Source organism: Exophiala spinifera (assembly GCF_000836115.1).
Source record: "Exophiala spinifera strain CBS 89968 unplaced genomic scaffold supercont1.6, whole genome shotgun sequence".
Taxonomy (NCBI): Eukaryota; Fungi; Ascomycota; class Eurotiomycetes; order Chaetothyriales; family Herpotrichiellaceae; genus Exophiala; species Exophiala spinifera.
Window position 1 is genome coordinate 1652707 of NW_015622518.1, and position 19412 is coordinate 1672118.

General features: G+C 50.8%; 8 protein-coding genes across 8 annotated transcripts; 3 read left to right on the top strand and 5 right to left on the bottom strand.

Annotated features, from left to right (window-relative positions):
• Window positions 1–1534: 1534 nt before the first annotated feature.
• PV08_08527 (uncharacterized protein) lies at window positions 1535–3255 on the bottom strand (the record flags this gene model as incomplete). Its single annotated transcript, XM_016382852.1, has 3 exons — window positions 1535–2565; window positions 2690–2872; window positions 3051–3255. 3 exons carry the CDS (start codon window positions 3253–3255, stop codon window positions 1535–1537), a joined length of 1419 nt encoding a protein of 472 aa, XP_016233555.1.
• Window positions 3256–4612: 1357 nt separating this feature from the next.
• Window positions 4613–6172, top strand: PV08_08528 (uncharacterized protein; the record flags this gene model as incomplete). Its single annotated transcript, XM_016382853.1, has 1 exon — window positions 4613–6172. The coding sequence occupies one exon, from the start codon at window positions 4613–4615 to the stop codon at window positions 6170–6172; it is 1560 nt and encodes a 519-aa protein (XP_016233556.1).
• A 366-nt stretch (window positions 6173–6538) lies between these two features.
• On the bottom strand, window positions 6539–8332 carry PV08_08529 (uncharacterized protein; the record flags this gene model as incomplete). Its single annotated transcript, XM_016382854.1, has 1 exon — window positions 6539–8332. One exon carries the CDS (start codon window positions 8330–8332, stop codon window positions 6539–6541), a length of 1794 nt encoding a protein of 597 aa, XP_016233557.1.
• A 730-nt stretch (window positions 8333–9062) lies between these two features.
• On the top strand, window positions 9063–10604 carry PV08_08530 (uncharacterized protein; the record flags this gene model as incomplete). Its single annotated transcript, XM_016382855.1, has 4 exons — window positions 9063–9285; window positions 9343–9364; window positions 9423–9918; window positions 9972–10604. 4 exons carry the CDS (start codon window positions 9063–9065, stop codon window positions 10602–10604), a joined length of 1374 nt encoding a protein of 457 aa, XP_016233558.1.
• A 482-nt stretch (window positions 10605–11086) lies between these two features.
• Window positions 11087–11523, bottom strand: PV08_08531 (vacuolar transporter chaperone 1; the record flags this gene model as incomplete). Its single annotated transcript, XM_016382856.1, has 2 exons — window positions 11087–11424; window positions 11490–11523. 2 exons carry the CDS (start codon window positions 11521–11523, stop codon window positions 11087–11089), a joined length of 372 nt encoding a protein of 123 aa, XP_016233559.1.
• A 702-nt stretch (window positions 11524–12225) lies between these two features.
• On the top strand, window positions 12226–13464 carry PV08_08532 (uncharacterized protein; the record flags this gene model as incomplete). Its single annotated transcript, XM_016382857.1, has 2 exons — window positions 12226–13011; window positions 13108–13464. 2 exons carry the CDS (start codon window positions 12226–12228, stop codon window positions 13462–13464), a joined length of 1143 nt encoding a protein of 380 aa, XP_016233560.1.
• Window positions 13465–15214: 1750 nt separating this feature from the next.
• On the bottom strand, window positions 15215–17259 carry PV08_08533 (uncharacterized protein; the record flags this gene model as incomplete). Its single annotated transcript, XM_016382858.1, has 2 exons — window positions 15215–16276; window positions 16366–17259. The coding sequence occupies 2 exons, from the start codon at window positions 17257–17259 to the stop codon at window positions 15215–15217; spliced, it is 1956 nt and encodes a 651-aa protein (XP_016233561.1).
• Window positions 17260–18146: 887 nt separating this feature from the next.
• On the bottom strand, window positions 18147–19135 carry PV08_08534 (uncharacterized protein; the record flags this gene model as incomplete). The annotated part of the gene is made up of 4 exons (XM_016382859.1): window positions 18147–18529; window positions 18594–18686; window positions 18737–18882; window positions 18942–19135. The coding sequence occupies 4 exons, from the start codon at window positions 19133–19135 to the stop codon at window positions 18147–18149; spliced, it is 816 nt and encodes a 271-aa protein (XP_016233562.1).
• Window positions 19136–19412: the final 277 nt, after the last annotated feature.

Consider the following 19412-nt stretch of genomic DNA (forward strand, 5'->3'; position numbering starts at 1 on the left):
CTCCTCCATGGCTTTATAGCTTGTCTGCCCCTCTCCTAGAACCACATCGAAGAAGACTCCTGCAAACATTCTTTGGTAGACTAGCATTGTCGGGATTGCATCCATCGCCCGCCTCTGCCTCTTCTTGGCCATCGATTGCTAGGCCAAAGAAAGAAACAAGCGCAACAGAGGAGAATGGATACCTTGCCTCACCTGCGCTAGTCCTCCACAAGAAGTTCTGTTCAGATTAATGCACCCAGGACTGCGGATGGCGCGAGACAGGGAAAATATGGACAAAGTTTGGTGCTATGCCAACATGGCCTCTGCTAGCCGTTTTCTCCCCTCGTAAACTAGTAATGATGTCGCCCAGAGGGGATTGGGGAACAGAGGGCCAAGATACGGATGCACATGCTTGTTCAAGACTGAAGAAGGGTAGACAGAAATCGGCAGAGCTTGACATGAGGGACTGCTCTCTGAGCTCAATGGCGGAGGTCGAGTGTGGTTGTCTCGAGGAAAGTGAGAAGCGTGGGCGTTGAGACACCTGAGGCGACTGATTAGATCAAACCTTTTTTGTTGTCTGATAAGATATTATTGATAAGATTATCTCCCAATCTGCTGTCACCATTGGACATGTCGCCGCGATTCGTATTCGATGCTTTTAATGGTGCAGCCTTAGTGTGAAGACGTCCGTGAGCACGTTGAAAGTTTGCACTCCCATCTGGAACTCCCAATAGTGAGCTCATTCTGTTAGTTTCGACAGCAAACAAGAATCCTTTCTGTCTCCACTGGCTATTCTGAGGGAAGTCTAGTCCCAGGCCACTCCTCCACCTTCGTCGACGATGCCTCTACCCTAGGGCCTAAACGAACAGGAGCAACTCGATCACACAGGTTATGGTCACTAACATCCTCCAGCGCCTGGATCGGCAAAGAAAACATGACTGTATCGTGATTGTAAATGTGACACACGACCCTCCATCCTCTTCCGGCATCTGGTTCACAACTGATAGCTATCTTGGATTTCCTTAGTTCCTCCTTTAGTAACAATTGCATTATTGCTTCCTAAGCGTCCCAGAGAGACATCCACCCTCCACAAGGCCACTTCCAAGTTGTGGAGAAACTCTTTCAGAGCCTGGCGCTTGGATGTGCTTGAAATGCATAAAGCTTGATTGCAAAGGTAGAAGCTGCCTCGATAAGTATGCTGGTAATGTTACCACAAGGAAAAACGACAAGCATTCCTGGGGCCGTGATAAGCACCGTTGTGTCTCATTCTCCATTTCTGAATAGTTTGAAAGCCTGTGAAGGTATTATCTTTAACTGGGAAAGAGCTTTCATGTTGGGAGCTGGGATACAGGATTCGGTTTGGGTCCACTCATTCATATGACTATGGTGGTCACTGAAAGATCGGTCAGCCGATAGGATGTCGTGAAAGTCCCAATCCGAAAACCGCGTGGCAGTAGGCAATAGAGCGCATGTTGTTCCAAGTGTAGGTCAAGGTGCGCTGATATACTCCGGAATCCGGATAGATGTATTCTTGCGCACTGTTGTCACTCTCTCATCAATCACGCACCGCAGGAGCTTTCCACGGCTTCAAATACGCAGTCAAAGCACTCGCGCCACTAGCGAGCATACACGACCCGGTAAAGAGCACGACGGCCTTGTACTTTGTGGCACCGTAGTCAGCGGAATGAGCAGTTGTTGAGGAGGAAAAGTCGTCAATCAAGAGATTCGCTCCAATAGGACCGGCAAACACGTTTCCCAGGCCCTTCCCAAAATTGAACAGCCCAAACGCGGCAAACGCGGCGGTCGTGTCGCGTGTGACGTTGGTGCCCATCCTCGCCCACACGGCCGTGTACCCTGCTCCGAAGAAGCCGTACAGAACGGCAAACAGGCACAGCAGGCCAAAGCTGCGCGCGAGGCCCCACAGCGTCAACACGGCCGTGGCCGAGACCAGCGTCGACGTGACTGCAAGGGTGTTGACGCTGAAGCGTCGGTCGGAGAGGTAGCCGAAGCTGAACTGGCCCAGTACCTGCGCCACGCTCATCACGGACAGGAGCAGTGCGCCGCGCCGCGAGCCCATTCCCATGGTCGTCGCCGCGTACGACGGGAGGTACAGCGACGGGAAGAAGTAGCCTAACCCCTGCATCAGGTTGGAGAGAGTGTATATCCAGAACAAAGGCACATGGAGAAAACTCCAGTCTGTGTGTGGTGTTGGGGTGGGGGTGGGGGCGGTAGTGGGTTGTCGCTGTTGTTGAGGAGAAATAGTCGTTCGTCCCTTGAGGAAAGGGATTAAAGGACCCGTGAGAATGGCTATCCCGATCGCCACGGACCGCAACGTCGTCGACAGGCCGAATTTCTCCAAGAGAGCCTCGGGGGTGACGGGCATAACGACGCCCGAGAGTCCCGACGACGCGCACAAGATGCCGTACGCCATGCCGCGGCGCGCGACCCAGAGCTCGTTCACCATGCCGAGGATTGGGTAGTAGAAGAGCGTGAAGCCGACGCCGTACATAACACCCTGGGTGAAGATGATGGTGGGGAGGTTTCTTGCAAACGAGCTAGCGAGGACGCCGACGATGCACATTGACCCTGGACGGTTTCGCAAGTCGAGGATAAGTAAAAGAAAAGTGCCGTGAGGTGAGGTTATCATATAAAGCGGCCAAGGTGAAAGAAATACAGAATAAGGGTAGAGGAAGACAGAGGGGCAACGTACATCCAACCCAGATAATCGAGGTTCGATACCGCCCCAGACGTTTCAGCAACGGGATGATCAACGGTGCGCCCATGTAGGATATCCCTGAGGCGACTGTCCCAACGACCGAGACGTAAGGTTGGTTCGCATATTGTGGGAGGCGGGAGTAATAGTTTTGGAAAACACCAAAGGATAGAGGAAAACCTATGTATGTGCGCCATTGCGAGAAGGCCATGCGTAAGTCATTCCATATTGTCAACTCTGGGACTCGCCGCAACACACCCAGTAGAGGTCCTCGCTCACAGAGTCAAGTAGGATTGGGGAGCGGTGGACATGAAGATGGGTAGATACATGTAGGTAGAGGGATCGAGTCGAAACTCACCCCAGAGTAAAGCCTCGAAGATAAACGCAGAGAAGAGCATTCTCCATGCCGCACGGCCTCGATCTATCGGAGGCAGGTCTGGTACTGTATCTTCTTCATGGCCGTTGTGAGTATTCTCGAGACTCTCGCCTCGGCCCTCTACGGCGTCATTTCTCGATTTTACTGTTTCCAAAGCGATGGAGTCGTTGGTGTCACTCTGCGCCATGTCGTAGCGGTCCGGAGGAGTACTTTTGCGTGCGTATTATATAGTCTGTATCTGGTGTGAAGTGATAAGGTACAATTATAGTATTTCGTCAAATTCCAGTAGACAAAAAGATAGATAATATCATTACAACTGTCATGGTTGATCGACAACGATATCTGAATGCGCACAAGTAATTGAAGCACGATGAACTGAGCCGAGGTAAAGGCTTACTTCCCAGTTGAGAATAGTTTTGTCACTTATAAGCATCGACCGTCTTAATCATAGGTCCTAGGCGCCTACAGATGACGCCTAACATTAGGCATCGCCGCCTAAAGCTTAGGGGGCGTTAAGCTGTAGGCTCACTAAGTTAGCACATACTCAGTTAACTAACTAGCCTTTCTTCTCTTTATCCCCTTCTCTCGCAACTTTCACCGTCTCTTTACTCCTTAATCAGAAAGAACAGAGTTTCAATACAATATTTGTATGAGGAGATCTCTCTCATTAATTTCATTTCTTGTCTTGTAGTGAAGCACTAATTTTTGTAAACTCTTTGAGTATTTGTTGATTCCAGTGATTATGATGCTGTTACCTGTGTCAACGCTAACTTAGTGGACTAACCCAGTCAGAAAGGGTGCGGTGCGTAATAGCCACGAATGGGTGCGTTTTATCCTTTACATCCTTGTTGTGACTGGACGAATGCACATCTAAACTTCTGATGGGGAGAACAAATTTGACTCACGCTTAAGCTCATGGAGATCAATTGAAGTTTATGAGCTTGAGACACCACCCCATGGATGGCGCGGCCTTTCCCCTGCGAAAAGCTGGACTAAGACTACATGTGTACTATTTTTGGTCTAGAAGCCAAATGAATCAAAATCCTAATATTCAGACGTCCCAATCAGTCAAAGAGTGTGTGTCATGAGCCTGCGTAAGCTCACAAAAAAATGCCTCGTCTAGGTAAATAACTTCTGTTCTCCCGAACCCCTATAAAATGCCAGCTACATCAAGCCACACGGTGCTTGGAGAAGAAGAACCCTTCAAAAATTTTGTTCTGGAATCGATGGGAACCGTTGCAACGCTGGAAAAGGGTGGCGTCGAAAGCCCCCATTTCAAGAGATCGCGCGACCACATTAACAGGTGAACACCTACTCTGAATATCACAGGCAAATCGCCGAACCTCGGGGAGCCCTCACAACCTTGGGCTTCATATGGCATCCCCTTTCCAACAGATGGAGGACTAGGAGCAAGCCAGAACAACACGAAGCAACCAAGAAAGAAAGAAAAAGACCCATAAGAGAGATTGGGGCAACTGTGAGTGACTAGGCCATGGTATTAGCTTCCCAAAGACTGACTGCGGTTTCAAAGCAATGTACCGAAAATGGCGTATGTGATCAAGGCACTGTCCTCCCCTGGATCCAGGAAACCGGTCACCAGGGCTGCCACGACTCAAATAGTGGCACGAGCGGGCACTCAATCACCAGAGAACGAACTGGGCCTGCAGGTGGATGGTGTCTCAAGGGTCAGCACCCACGATGCCCTCGACGGAGAAAAGCCTCGACTCCTAGACCGATATCTCGACGCTGTTGTCACTGCTTCCGGATCTTCCCTGGCTCTTCTGACTACCGCATGTCTAATCCTTCTGTGGGCATTCATGGGAATCCGTTATGGGCATTCGGAGGACTGGCAAGTGGTTATATCCGACGTGCAGGCCGTCTTCTGTTATATCTTTGACTCCCTTCTGGTCAGGCAGCAGCTCAACTCCTATGACAGAAGCATCAGAATCTCGGTAACCTTGGTTTCGCGATCTGGTAGCGTCAGGCGCATGCTGAGACAGGTCGCAAATTGCGAGTTGGGCACCGGCATCTCTACCAGGGACATGGCCCGAGACCCCCAAATCCAATCCGAGTGGTCGGCCGGCCATAACCAGGAGGATTGGATCAGTCGGACCATTTCCTTCGTCGGCCGATTATTTGGCCATGTGGTGACGTTGATATTGTTCTGGATTGGAATCTTCGTCTGGCTTGCGTTCGGCGACTACTGCCACTGGGATGTGCATTGGCAACTGTACATCAATTCCGCGACGTCTGCTTTGATGATGCTCTGCTTCGCCCTTATAGCCTGCACCAGAGAGCAGACCCGGGCGAGGACCGCCGCGTATCTCAATCGCATCTGCGACCTCGATGTGTCGATCGAGCGTCGGCTTCGGCAAATAACCCAAGACACAATCGCCCACGACGAGGCCACCATCTACCCGCAAAAGGTCAACCGTCTTCAACGAGCAATCTCCTACTACGCCGATCTTGTGGGCACGCTGGTGGGGATTGCCTTGCTCACATCGATAATGGCCATTTGGATCGCAATAGGGCCGAGTCTACACTTCAGCTCCAACTGGTGGCTCATCATCGGGACCTACGCCGGCTTGATTGGTATGCATGATGGCTTCGTCCTTCACAACATACAACTGCAGCTCAACCGACACGAAGATTCGGTCATGGCTGATCTTGTGAATGAAGATTCCGGCAACCTCGCCGTCGCTGGCCTCACCAAGGACTCTCCTGCTCCCAGTGCCAGTGCCATTGCCACACCCAAGCCAAAATCAAGCATTACACAATCGTTGTCCTGCCGGCTGTCTTCTATTTGTGCGCACGAATACTCTGTCATCTTCGGCATCATTGTGATTGTCGGCCTGATTATTGCTGCTACGGCATTAAACTGGTCCGTCACAGGCCAGCTCCTGTGCAACATACCTCCCAGCATCATCGAGACTTTCGTCATGATGGCCCTCATCACGAGCAACGAGTTGGATGACAAGAGACAGTACGATCGTCTAGGGGAGCTTGTGGCAGCCAGAGAGATGCTGGCCACCTGGCTTGACGGAATCGAAGTAGCTGGGGACCTGGAACCCGAACAGCTGGCGCAAGTTTTGAAGACCGCGTGATCCGGAAGTAGAATGGAGCTTGCGAAACTGCACACTTACACAAGTAGAAAATAAAACTTTCGACTCAACTCGAGCATCTTGTCCATTGAAATAGCTGCGTTACACTTTATCAGCTCCCAGCTCCCGTAGCATCTCTACGCATGCCTCATCAACATGTCAAGCCTCGTCTGTGCTATGTAATTTCTCTCCCAATCACGTTGCTGATGGCTGCTATTCAAACCAGGTAAATTCATGGCTTCGTGCAAACTTGCAAACCCAGTATCAATTTACTAAACCCACCAAACACTCGTTTTTCAAACATCTCCATGGTGCTTCTCTATTGATGGTCGGGACGTTGTCTAAAGCCGAACAAGGTCATGTTGCCTGTCAAAAAAGATAGTCCAGACCATCATCGGCCTCTTCCTGAAGGGTAGCCGGCCCCTGGTATTGTGAAAGTGGTCGTCCATCCCCATCCTCGACTACAAGTGGTGATATCGAACGGGTAGAATTTCTGTCGCATTCATCGGTTCTGTTGTCCTGTTGAATCAAACGAGATTCTCCTCGATTCTCGTCATGTGCTTCGTGTGGAGCCTCCATGCTATCCTGAGCCACTTGATCGTCAGATGAGTCTTCAAATGCGCGAGTATCGAGTGTTCCAGCATCCTGAAAACTTGACGCGGCAGTACTAATGTCCCACGTGTCGTCATTGCGGCCAGTCGAACGCTGATCAACTGCTTCGTTTTCCAGATTATCTTCAACGTCGGCACCATCCTCCTCAAGGAAATATTCCTCGAAGCATGCTTCTAACGCATCCGAGTCCTCATCAGTCCCGGCACCGGTCTGGTCGCCTGGTTGAGCGACGACGCGACTTCCAGTGGAATTCCGTTCCGATACACCTCTTTCTGGCATTTTGCCTTTGACTACTGCGTCGTCTTTGTTGTTTGTCTTCGCTACCAGCCCCTTGTGATGAGCAACTGTTCTTTTACGTGCCGCATTGTCCCGGCGAGAGTCTTTCTTCTTTTTCTCCGCCTTGCGCAAACTGAGGTCGAAGGTTTCCCTCTCACGCCGATTGGAGATCTCTTGGGCATATTGAGGGCTAGGCTTCATGCCCAAAGCCTTAGCAAGATGGAGATTGGCCACAGGTCCTTGCCATCGTTCAGTCTTGGCCCAAAACTCTGCTGTGGTGAGTCGCTTCTTAGGAGGCTGCGACAAGGAATTGTCATCGGATACTTGCGGTGGACTTGACTCGGGAGTAGCTGTGATAAGAGGAGCTGCTGTGGTATCTGTCGAGCTTGCTGCCGAAGATGCATCTGGGCGTGTCCTTGATTGACTGCGAGGACGACGGTGACGACGGTGACCACTGTCGATTTCTTTAGGTGCGAGAGCTAGGCTTGCTTGCACAGCAGGTTGTTCTCCAGGCAGACGGGCTCCTGCAAAACATAGGGCATCGTTAATGTGGTCCCGAGGAACCCCATTGTCATCGCCACCTGTAAGATCAACAATCTCGACCGACTGTCGGTACTGCCCATGAACATTTTGCTGCCGAGACTCAACTTCGGAGCTCCTGCGGAGACCATGGCTGTGGAAGGCTCTATTTCTATTGGTGTTGATATCGATGCTGGCTCGGAGACCCTGGTAGTGCGCAACGAGAAAGTCACACCTTCTCAATATTGTAGCGTTGCGCTGTGGGTGGAGATTCTGGATGTTGACTGCCTGAACCCCGTTGTCTGTAACCTCAAAGGCAAAAAAGTTCCTCATTTGAGCATATCTCTGTGACATGGTTCGGCCTTCTCTCAACAGCCGATCAGTCGCTGCCCTGAGATTGGCGTTGTCTTGTTCCAACATCGCAATATGCTGGGTAAGTGTCATCATGGCGTCTGCCTGGCCGACAAATCCCTCATTTTGGTTGTATGCTGTCTGAAACTCTCCGAGGTTGTTGGCGGAAAGGTCTGCAGCGGGAAAACCTGGACTATAAATATATCCACCTGCCATCTTTGTGGGCATAGGCTGGAGAACAAAGTTGGGAGGCTCATTGTAGCCGGGTGTCATGCCGTTCGATGGCAGAATGTTGAACCCAGGGTTGCCACCGGAAGAAGGGAATGACTGTGGGTTTTCTGGATTGTAGATATTTCCCATTTGAGAAAACTGTGCGGCATGCTGGTTAAACCCGGTGTAATCCATCTTTGTAGTTGGAAGGTGAACTGGCCGCACGTGTTCCGGTTCGAACTGTTTGAGTCTCAAGAGGCAGAGGTAGAAGCTGAGGCTGAGGCTGCTCAAGTTCAAGTATTTTCTAGAAGATCGAAGGTAGCGAGTCACAAGCAGGCTGTAGAGAGGGAGGGCAATGGTAAAAGAACGATTCCATGAAGAGTGCAATTGAGAGATCCGGTGTTTTGGATTGCACTGCTGAAGGTCCTCAAGAAGGCTCACAGGCGTCTCTTAGCATCAAACTCCTGAGGACCTTTGCCGCACCAGCGAATTGCGCGCAACAACCGGACTTGGGACTTGGGACCAGACTTTGAGGCGGCGCGCAAGTCTTTGTGCGAAAGTGATAGTGACCAGACAGTTTTTCTCAACCTACTCCCACCATCACATCGCGCAGCGCAAACCCGAGCTGGCGTCCCAGTTCTCTGCTCACCTGGACCTGCGGGGGTGACATGCTTGCTGCCCGTTGGGCGGGGGATTACAATAGGATGGTTGGCCATCTCGTGCGTGAATGGAGTTCAAAACACCCTCACTTCGCGTCCATAGACTTCTGTGACTGTGACACCGCACACGACCCCAGAGTTACATGTAGTTGTCTTTATCATCAGTGACTGAGGTTGGCGACTGACCAAACAAACATCGTCACTCCGATAACAGCCCTTATCTACACAGCCACGCCTATTGGACAACCGGAACAAATTATCCGACGATGGCCGAAGAACAGCCGATAGAGATCGTGACAGCCTCGATGGCTTCCACCACCCTCACCACCACAGATTCCTCGCCTCAGCCGTCTCAGTCTTCCACTGCCGCCTCTCCGCTATTGCCTTTGCTCCCTGCAAGAGTCGCAGTCGTTCCCAAGAAGACCGGCACTTTTTTCGAGCACTTGGAGGATGAGCAAAAGGTCAACATGAGTGTCATTCTCTGCACAGGTATGTTGAACTGAAATTCAAGCCTGGAAGACGGATGCTAATGTTTACCGTGTTCAGCTGGCTATGACCACACTATCCGGTGCGCATGAGGCTTCTCTGTAGCTTTTAGTCTACATGCTAACTTAATTTCCTGACAGGTTCTGGGAGGCTCTCTCGGGCATCTGTTCTCGAACGATCCAACATCCCGAATCGCAGGTGAACCGACTATGCATTACCCCGGACAAAAAGTACCTAGCTGCAGCCGGCCGGCACATGGTGCGCCTCTACGACATCAAATCGAGCAATCCTAATCCGATCATGCAATTCGAGGGCCACACAAACAACATCACTGGGGTCGCGTTCCATTGCGAGGGCAAGTGGATGGTGACCAGTTCTGAGGATTCCACTGTAAGAGTTTGGGACACACGATCAGGCCAGATTCAACGCAACTACCAACACACTCACCCGGTCAATGATGTTGTCATCCATCCAAACCAAGGTGAATTGGTCAGCTGCGATCGCGGTGGAAACATTCGCATCTGGGATCTGGGTGAGAGTAAATGCACACACCAACTCGTCCCAGTCGAGGATGTCTCCATGGCCAGTGTGAGCGTTGCTAGTGATGGATCTCTGCTCGCCGCAGGCAATAACCTCGTATGTTGGATGACTGCTGTCCATTCTCTTAACCGCGCTGACTGTGATTACAGGGTGATGTCTACATCTGGCGCATGTACCAAAATCACGACTCGACCACCCTCTTGCCATGCCGCGTCTTCAAGGCCCACAAGGACTATTTGACTCGCTTGCTACTGTCCCCAGATATTAAGTTGCTGGCGACATGCAGTGCCGACCACACAGTTCGGATTTGGAGAATCGACATGAACGAAGAACACCTCGAAGTCATTCCTGAGTCAGAGAACCAAGCGGACGGTGCGAACCCAGCCATGTCGCAGGGCCAGCCAAATCTCAATGGCAAGTTAGGTGATTCACAACCAGCAGCAAACCCTGTTGTGCCCGGCGAACCATCGACTTACTTTCAATCGCAATCAACCGGTAGCTTGAACTCTGTCTCACAGTCGATGTCGGCATCCTCATTCCGTGCATTGAGCGACTTGATAACCACACGTCGTCCTCTTCCTTGCAACGCAGTGTTGGACAATCACCAGCGCTGGGTGTGGGACTGTGCATTCAGTGCTGACTCGGCCTACCTGGTGACCGTCTGCAGCGACCATTATGCTCGTCTTTGGGAACTGGCTACCGCTAGTATCATACGACAGTACAATGGCCATCACCGTGGCGCTGTTTGCGTTGCTCTCAACGACTACTCCAACCCACCATAGGAAGGTGACGAAGAGAAGTGAAATGATTTCCATCTGAAGCGATGGCGCATGGCGTTCAACAGGATCACCACAAAAGCAATGTCTTACGATTGGCATGGGCAATATCTTGACTTATTGAGCATAGCATACTTCGGGAATGACTTGGACATGGATCACAGGTACTTGACTGCATGGGGTGGTCGAGCTTGTGGACCTCGCTTACTACAGCCTACGTGTTGTAAGGTTCGCGGAAGGGCAAAACTTCGAGAGATGCTCAAAGAGGCCAATGAGCTCGATATGTCGAGATTCTTATTATGCAGTATTACGAATTGATACCCAGAAGAGTGACTTGGGATGAGCCCAAACGTGCATATCATGCATTTGGTAAGGATGCCATAACAGAGCTTCCAGTTGGCGCGATGTCCCCCGCGTGGGTACCATCTGTTCCAGATTTCTCGACTTGTGCTGTTGAATTTCGTTTTCCCATATGTGCAGGTATGACCTCATGCCGCTACCAGTCTAAGCACGAAATTAACCACAACAGCTGCCAGCAGTGCCAACGCCAATACTGTAGGTCCGATCCTGTCGTCGAACCCTCCTTGCCCTCGAACGCGAATGGACTTGGCGCGCCAGTGGAAGGTGAAAAGGGCATAGACCATAGCCGCCATGGCAACGAGTGTGAACAGGCCGGCAGAAATGCGGCCTACCTTATCACCAAAATTGAGAAGGCCGACAGCCAAACCGCCGAGGATAACGGTGAAGTTGAGCCATGAGAGGAACGTTCGCTCGTTTGCGAAGAAGACTTTGGGTTCAACACGGGTTGGAAGGGCAATTCGTTTGCCTAGTCATAGTGTCAGTACAGCGGCGCACTGTAGTCACATAAGAAAATGAGCACATGGTTCCTACCTGGGGCACTTTGAAGGAGGGGTTGTTCGGACATTGTGTATGATTGCTTGTTATACAGACGGATCAGGTACGGAGATTGCGAGCCCAGTTGTGTTGATTCGGTGCTGGCTGAGAGTAAGTAGCTGGATGTAACGGAAGTGTATTTCCCAGAGGGTATGCTCTTTCTCGCTGTTCCCTTGTATGCAATCCGAGTTCAAAGTATATTCCGAGAGGCGTAGATAACCCTGACACCGTCTTGTTTACTGGGTGGATAAGATAAGTCTTTGTGTATAGTTGACAGTAATACCCAGCTCTTGCAGACTCTGGTCTCAACCAAGCCTCGATATACCCTCGGATTGCGAGAGTAACAAGCACCAGACAACACAGAAATGTCGCCGTCCGGTCAACCGCAGATAGTCAAGGAGAGTCGGGCAAGTGCAGGCAGTGCCGTTTCAATTGGTTTGCTCGGATTCTCTTCGAGTTCTTTCCTGCGCTTTAGTACTCGCACCCGCAGTTTTTCGAGCGGATAAATCTGCAAAGAACACAGCTGTAGCGTCAGGGTTTTCGAAGCTCTTTCAGAAAACACCTTCACCAACCTAATAAGAAAGAAGAAAAGCCGCTGCTGGAACTATTAAGCTTCTCGTCGCTCGCTTGCACGACGAGGTCATTGGTGGGGCGATTGACTCGCGACTGCAACCATTCGCAGCTTTGGGGACAGACACGTGCAGAGGTCTTGGAACTGCGCTTGAAGACGAAGATGTCGGCCCTACAGATTGTACGGAAGATCAAATCGGCGCTGGACGCTGGGCCTCTGAATTCTATTTCCCCACATCAAGACGGAGATGAAAGACCGCAGTCAACAAACGACGAACAAGCACCGAGTTCTCGCACACGACTTGGGAAACCTCTACACAACCTTCGGAATACCAGAGTATCCTCTATAGGAAGCCAAAGCTCCGGCACACTCCGATCCCAGCCAGAACGTAGTTTCGTCGATCTCCGGAGACGACTTGCACGCAAAGCATCTTTGCTTGGGCTGCGGGCAAAGTGGTGGAAAGCTGAAATCCAAGGTCGAGAACAAGAGCAAGAAAACAATCGATCAAGTCCTGCGCCGACAGCTGAAGAAGCGCTCCAACAAGGAAGGCCGTTTCCGTGCAAAGCGAAAGATAGTGATAATCCAGTGCTCACGATTCAGCCTTACAACTACAGTAAGGCAAGCGAACGAGATCTTGCTCCTCCAGACCAGGACCACGATACATTCCCAGCTTCTTCTCTGGTTACCATTCAGCCTCCACCTATACTGCCCGACTTTATACAATCCCACCATATACGACCCGATCCTATACAAACAAATCAAGCAGCTCCAGCCTCCAAGCCCACCAAGCCGCGTGATCAATCTGATCTTGTTCAAGCACATATCCTAGCTCAGCAGGCAAACTATCTCCGTGAAGAAATAGCAGACGGCATCATCAGCATCAATATGTCTGGCGAACAAGCACCCCCTCCAGTTCCTTACACTCGCCTGAAGGAGATCACCGAAAATGTACAACTTTCCTTCCCACAAATTGCCCTCTTTCCTTCAAGGCTCTCCCGAAGCACCTTCCGGGTACACTGATCTTATTGCTAACGCTACCTGCAGGCCTGTTCTAGTGCCCTTTCAAGTGTGACTTCATACTCTCATGCTGAGACCGAGTCTTGGAACACAACCATAATCAACAGCATTCTTGGCGCTCTGGTGGAGGAGACATCGAAGTCAGGATCGGCTTCTTCCTCACAACCACAGTTCAAATACGTCGTCAACAGCACCATTATCCAACACGCGTCCTCGTCGTCAGACAGCCCCAGGACTGCAGGTCGCCGAGGCATGCACGCGGCCAGCGGCGCGTACTGGAACAACGAAAAGGACGGAATGTGGAGCTACAAGTATCCTGGGGCCGAGAGCAAGGGACTTGACGTGGTGGTGGGAATCATTTGGATCTGGGTGGGACCAGTATAGAGGTATCAATTGCGGGAGCAGTATCATACCAGTCGAGCCAACGTAGCAAGCACGTTGTAGACGTTTTCGGTTATCTAGCGGCCAAAGATGGAGATGTCAAAAGTGCAGAATTTGTATACGAGAAAAAGTGAAATGCTTTTGAGGGCTATCGGAGGAATCGAGGCAATGAATCGCTCCATTCCATACCTGAGATTCGATTTCTATTTCGTGCTGCTTCTCGTTTTCGCGTGAAAGGGTTTTTGAGTAGCGGTACGTAAGACATCCTCGCAGTGCCAGCTATCAGGCGCACAGAGGGCTGAGACAGCCGGTGATCGCTAACAGTCTTTGGGTCAGAGCAATACAGGGCCGGCTCATTCACCCTAGACAAGCTGACATTCTGATATCCTGAGGACTAGGAGTAAGGAAACGACGGTTCGAATAGGATAGGGTAGAACAGGATACCTCCTCCTTAGGTATGGAGCAGACACCAGGGCTAAAATCTATCTACTTCATACTATGTGGATGCGTACCGACCTAGGTACACAGTGGTATACTTCCCTAGATATCCACAAGACGCCGTTTTCGTCCGTTGGGGAGAGTATGGAGGAGAGAAAAGTCGGATCATTAGTCTGACTCGCTGGATGAAGTGTCGTCAAAGAAGAACTCCCCACATAGCGATTGTAGGGACGGGCACTCCAGCCGTCTATTAACCTATTGAGAGTTCAAATGCCGGCGGAAAAAGACCAGGGCAGTCGTTGTACTTCATTCCTGCGTAGACTTAGGGCCTTAATGGGCGGTATTTGAGGTCACCGCCAGCTTGAGAATGAAGTCGCTACCATATTTACCAATGCCGATAAGAACATATTACCAGATACTATCTAGACAACCGTTGATGCGTAGATGTGGATCTCTTGTGACGATGGATGAAGACACATAAACACATTACAAATAATGGCTGAGATACTTTGAAGTTCCCTCTGGCATTATGCTTGGAAAGGTTCTCTGCAAAACAACCCACGTCAGCGAACTCACCTAGCTCGAAGCGAACATGTATCAGCTTGGCTGTACTGGATATTCTTTATCTCGTAACGTATAAGAACGATGGTAATCAGGTCTGACGAAAGGGCTTTGTTGCTGTAGGCCTTGACAACAATATTCCTCAGAGAAATGCAGATCCCAGTCTTGGAAAGGAGACTTCCGTCTATCTACAGTAGTTGTAATGCTAGTGACGGAGCCGAACTATACTGGATACCAATCACCTTAGAGTCCAATGCCACTCGCTCGCTCACTCTCGACCAAGTAACCATTCCACGCCTGCGGTTTTGTCGTCCTTCCACTTCTGAGCCTGCTTCGACGTTGTAACGCTACCAAAATTACATGCGGTGTGCCAGGGTACAGTGCCACACGGGTCTGGAAGCCCAGATTCTCCGGAATATCCCCGTATATCTGCCCGTCAGGCAAGATATACATCCCACAAACGGAAAAGTATGCTCTGTTCGCAACAACCGGCGCGTTTGGACCGCGTCTTCGCGTTCAACGCCACTTATAACGGCGATGTCTGGTCAGCTTGGAACGCCTTGGCCAAGGAAGCTTTTGTCTCTGCGTCGAGGTCGGCGCCGAGAGAAATCGCTCATCATGTCGCGAGCGGTATTGAGACCTGTATTTCTCGGAGGCATTACCGGGTGTTATTAACGACGGAGCGTCAGAGTACAGGCCTCAAGTCGACTCATCATCATGTTGAGAACAACCACTGCGATGCCTTGGTGGGGGCTTATATGCCGTTCGGACCCATCCAGTCAGGAAGCCAGAAGTCCAGTCCACCAAAAGTGAGATTACCTAGCCCATCATCCAATTGCGATATTGGCATCCCACCAAGCACGGTACCTAGTTCGTTGGTGTTTTCGACAAAATCGACAAAGACATCCCCGTTTACAAGCGCCTGGCCTTCCGTACAGTTCTGCGTTTCAGCGTCGCGCGACTCTTGCTGGCGGCGCTCGGCCATCGATAAAGGCAATGCCAATTTATCAAATGGAGCTCCATCAACATGCTTGCCAAATACTATTGGCCAAGACGCACATAGAGCTGGTCCAAATGGCGACAGAAGTTCTTTCTGGACGGGGGATAAGCCTTTGTAAACGGTCTGCGGCCTCATAGGGCGGGGGCTTAATGAGCGTGATTTCTTGAGTAGGTTTTCGAAGATGCGCTCTGCGCCCAGGGCAGTGGGGAAGCGTTTCTTGAGAATGTCCAACGCTGTGCGGACGGTGTGGATCTCTTGTTCAGCATTTTTTGACAGAGTCGAGTCGCGATGTGAGGAGATCTGAGTCAGCCCTGCGACCAAGAGATAGAAGATATACGCCGGGGCAAGAAACATAACGTCCCCCCACGCCAGGAATTCATCAAAAATTCCCGAGATGAAAGATGCGGATAAGAGGCTTCCCAGAGAAAACGGTTGCATGTGCCCTGGGCTTTCCGAGCGGTAGAAAATGACCAGTGCGACGAAGTAGGGAATGTGCAATTGGCGGGCCTTGAAGTCGTATGGATTGAGGGCGCGTGAGGTTTTATCGTAGAGACGAAGAGCGGGGGGCAATTCGTTGATCCATTGCAGTAATGCCGTTTCGATATTGAGGCGGTTCATCTCGGTCATGCTGCCGCGACGATGATGTTCGGTGATGTCCCCCAGGATTGAGACGATGCGCACAAAAGCAAGGAACAACGAAGCATCTTGGTCGTCGGGGTTGTCGAAATCACTCAGTCGCAAGGGCCGGACGTTGGAATCTTCGAGGCTGACGGCTCGGGGTCGGCCATGGCTCGTGGATATTTGATTGTCCCTAGTCTGCAGTGGCGTGAATCTTAAATGCAACAGATTTGGACAAATGGAGCAGGCCTATATCAACAACAACATCGGGAAGGGTGCCCACTTACCAAAATCGTCCACCATAATCGTCGGCGAAGACGGAAGTCAGGCATATTGGGATCTGGCTCTCGGTGAAGGCCAATTTGATGAGCTAGGCCAACCCCGATCCTGAGCCAAATGCCACTGCTGTCAAGCGAGACATGTTCCGGACCGGATGGATTCCACCATTGCAGAAGAACGGTGGAGATGATGGCCTCCAACGTGTTGCGCCAGGAGCCGTAAGTAAAAAGCGCTTTGGCGTAGAAATAGCACCTCTCTCCCCACTCCCGCGCATTATGCGCCGTGGAGACTTTGCTCCCTGCCACAAGAACCGCCATCAACAGAAGCGAGCTCGAGCTCTGGGCTTCAAGCTGATGGATATCATCCTGGTCAATGATTGGCATCCAGGGCTTTCCTCGATCGAGGAAACTTTGAATCAAACTTTGTCGTAAAGATTGGTGAGGCAGACTGATGACCGATGCGTTTTGAATCATATTAGATTGGAGTTCTGAGAAGGTAGGTGTCCCATTAGAGCTAGGCAACTGATATTGCCTTGCATCATCTTCGTCAACAGCTAAGTCAGTGCTGGTGATGTAGCTGGAACGTCCGAGAAAGCTTGACTGAGGTTCTCGCTGTGGTGAGTGAGTTGAAACCGATGTTGGCGTCGGATCTCCCGAGGCATCATCCTGTTTTTTAGAGCGATCATAGTGCCCGATCAATCGTGGGAGACTTTCTGGCGTCTGGCCGGGGTCGATAGCTATACGGTGGGGTATAGCCGCTGGTTGTTGGAAGTCGGCCTCAACTACCGGAGTGCGTTTGCGCTTTCTGATATGAGGCCTGGATAGTGTTAGAGCCAGTGCGTGATTGAGCTGTCTACTAACTAAGCAGAATCCATACTGACCTGCACTCCAGACCAGCACCATCACAATTGGAACACCGAACCCCCGGTTCGCCAGACGGAGATCGGTGGCATTTCACTTTTCTCACATGACAGGTCTCACATGCGCGTGCCATTAGGTTGTTTCGACGGTCAATTCTGGCCGGAGTTACGTGCTCTGTGGACGATGGGTGTGAGAATGGCAGATGGTGAAGATGGAACCAGCACGGGAGACAAGGTTTTGGTGGCTCGGGTATTTGGAACAGACAAGTGTCGGCGAATTCGGTGATATTCACGGAGTTGGCCGGATCCTGAGCTGGAAAGTTTACCGAGGAAGAAGTTTGGTGACAGCCTCGTTGGCAAGGCTGAATCAAGCCAGACGAGGAGGCTGAAGCATGCATGGTGTCTAGAGGCGCAAAAGTCCATCACTGTTCGCGCCTCACGTGTACACCACGATATATCGTCTCGACGAAAAATACAGGAGGTTCAGCTTACTTGTTGATCTATCCACATTTTGAACCATCTATCAATCAATCACTCTGTGTACCGGCCTTTCATGGCGTTTCCGCTGTCGTGCACCGTTTATAATTCAGAATTCAGACCTCTCTCAACTTCGCTATCACATGACAAGCATATTCATACTACATCTTTCGTCCCCTGGCTTGACGGTCTGTACAAATCAAGAGCAGAGCGACATCTCAGAATATCGCTATAGCATTTGGGGGCGAAGCAATTCCTCCCTTAATGTTCAGCGGTGCACTAGTAAAGAAGAAGGACCATCGCTGACACCTTGCGCAAGCTTCCGCCAACTTTTCCAAGTCCCAGAGTTCGCCTATGGGAGTTCCCCACATCGCAAGCAGCCAGTCGTGAAGACCTAAGGAGCACACAGTAATGTCAGCCGATCTCGAACATTCGTGCGGAGTATAATATGTATCAGCACAAGGTCTCACTGTAAGGCGGCTGAGTCGGCCACGCCTCGAAGGCTAGAGTGTCTGAGGCCACTGCCGCAAAATGTCTACTCCATAACGACTTAACCGTTTCCTCGGTACTATCGAGACCAATGTGTTCATTGCCTTGCGTTCCAGCCGCCTGTTCTTCCCCAGTGCTGTTGTTGTACCACTCCGTCCACCCAGTCCGGATGATCAGGATATCTCCTTGTCGAAATTGGACCCCTTGATGCTGTGCAACTCTTTCAATGTCTGCTACTGTGAGAGGCGTCCGTCGTATGGCCGGGTGCTCCACGTTGTTTGCAACCGCCCAGGAGTGGTAGTCGATGAGAACTCCACGACCAACGATGCCGCCTCGTTCAGACCAGTCTACAGTAGGAGATTGAATATCAGCTCCCCATGTGTGTAGCAAAGCTAACCGAAAATGACGTACAATGAATAGAGTTATCTTTGCATTTCAGATCAGTAATGTCGTCGTGAGGAAGATCGTTGTAGTGCAGCCCTGTGGCTTGATGTCCCCAGTGTCCTAATTGCGGTCAGTAAAATACGAATGAAGAAGCACTTTCCAAACCATACTAAATCCGTCCCACTGGCTACCACTTTGGGTGTTTATTGAGACCTCATCATCATATGCCACATATCCAAGGTGTCGTAAACTGATAATGCTGTGTGAAAACTTCTTTCGGTTCACACCTGGGGTCTGTGGGTGCTCGAAACCCCAACTAGGGCCATGTTAGTCTCCCACACTGATTCGATCCGCGCATATATCCTTCTCACTCACTTTAGACACACACTTTCCCCTGTCTGTATCTCCTCCTTGGCCTTCATCACCGTCATCGGGGTAAGTAAATTCAAAGTACCCAGCTGATCGCGTTGCCCACCTTGATCAAACATACCCCAGATACAGCCATGAGGCATACCGGGGACTTCCGGGATATCTTCCCAGGAAGGCAATCTGAGCGTATCCAACTTCATGGCCGATCACTTCAGGATGTAGCTCCTTATTTGGGGTACCTGGGATTATATTGTAGAACTCAGCCACTTGCGAGTTCTTCGTCCAGAGAATGCCTCTCGTCGCATAGCTTGTTCAGATGACTTGCAAAATGACAAGTTGTAAAAGCCAGCTTTACATCTCCCGACTGTTTAGACGTTTTGAATTCCAAATGGTGGGCCCTTTGAACACATGGGAGATCTCCGCCCGTTAAGGGTAATTCTGATGCTGCCTCGGTCATTGTCGGGGATTTTGCTTGGC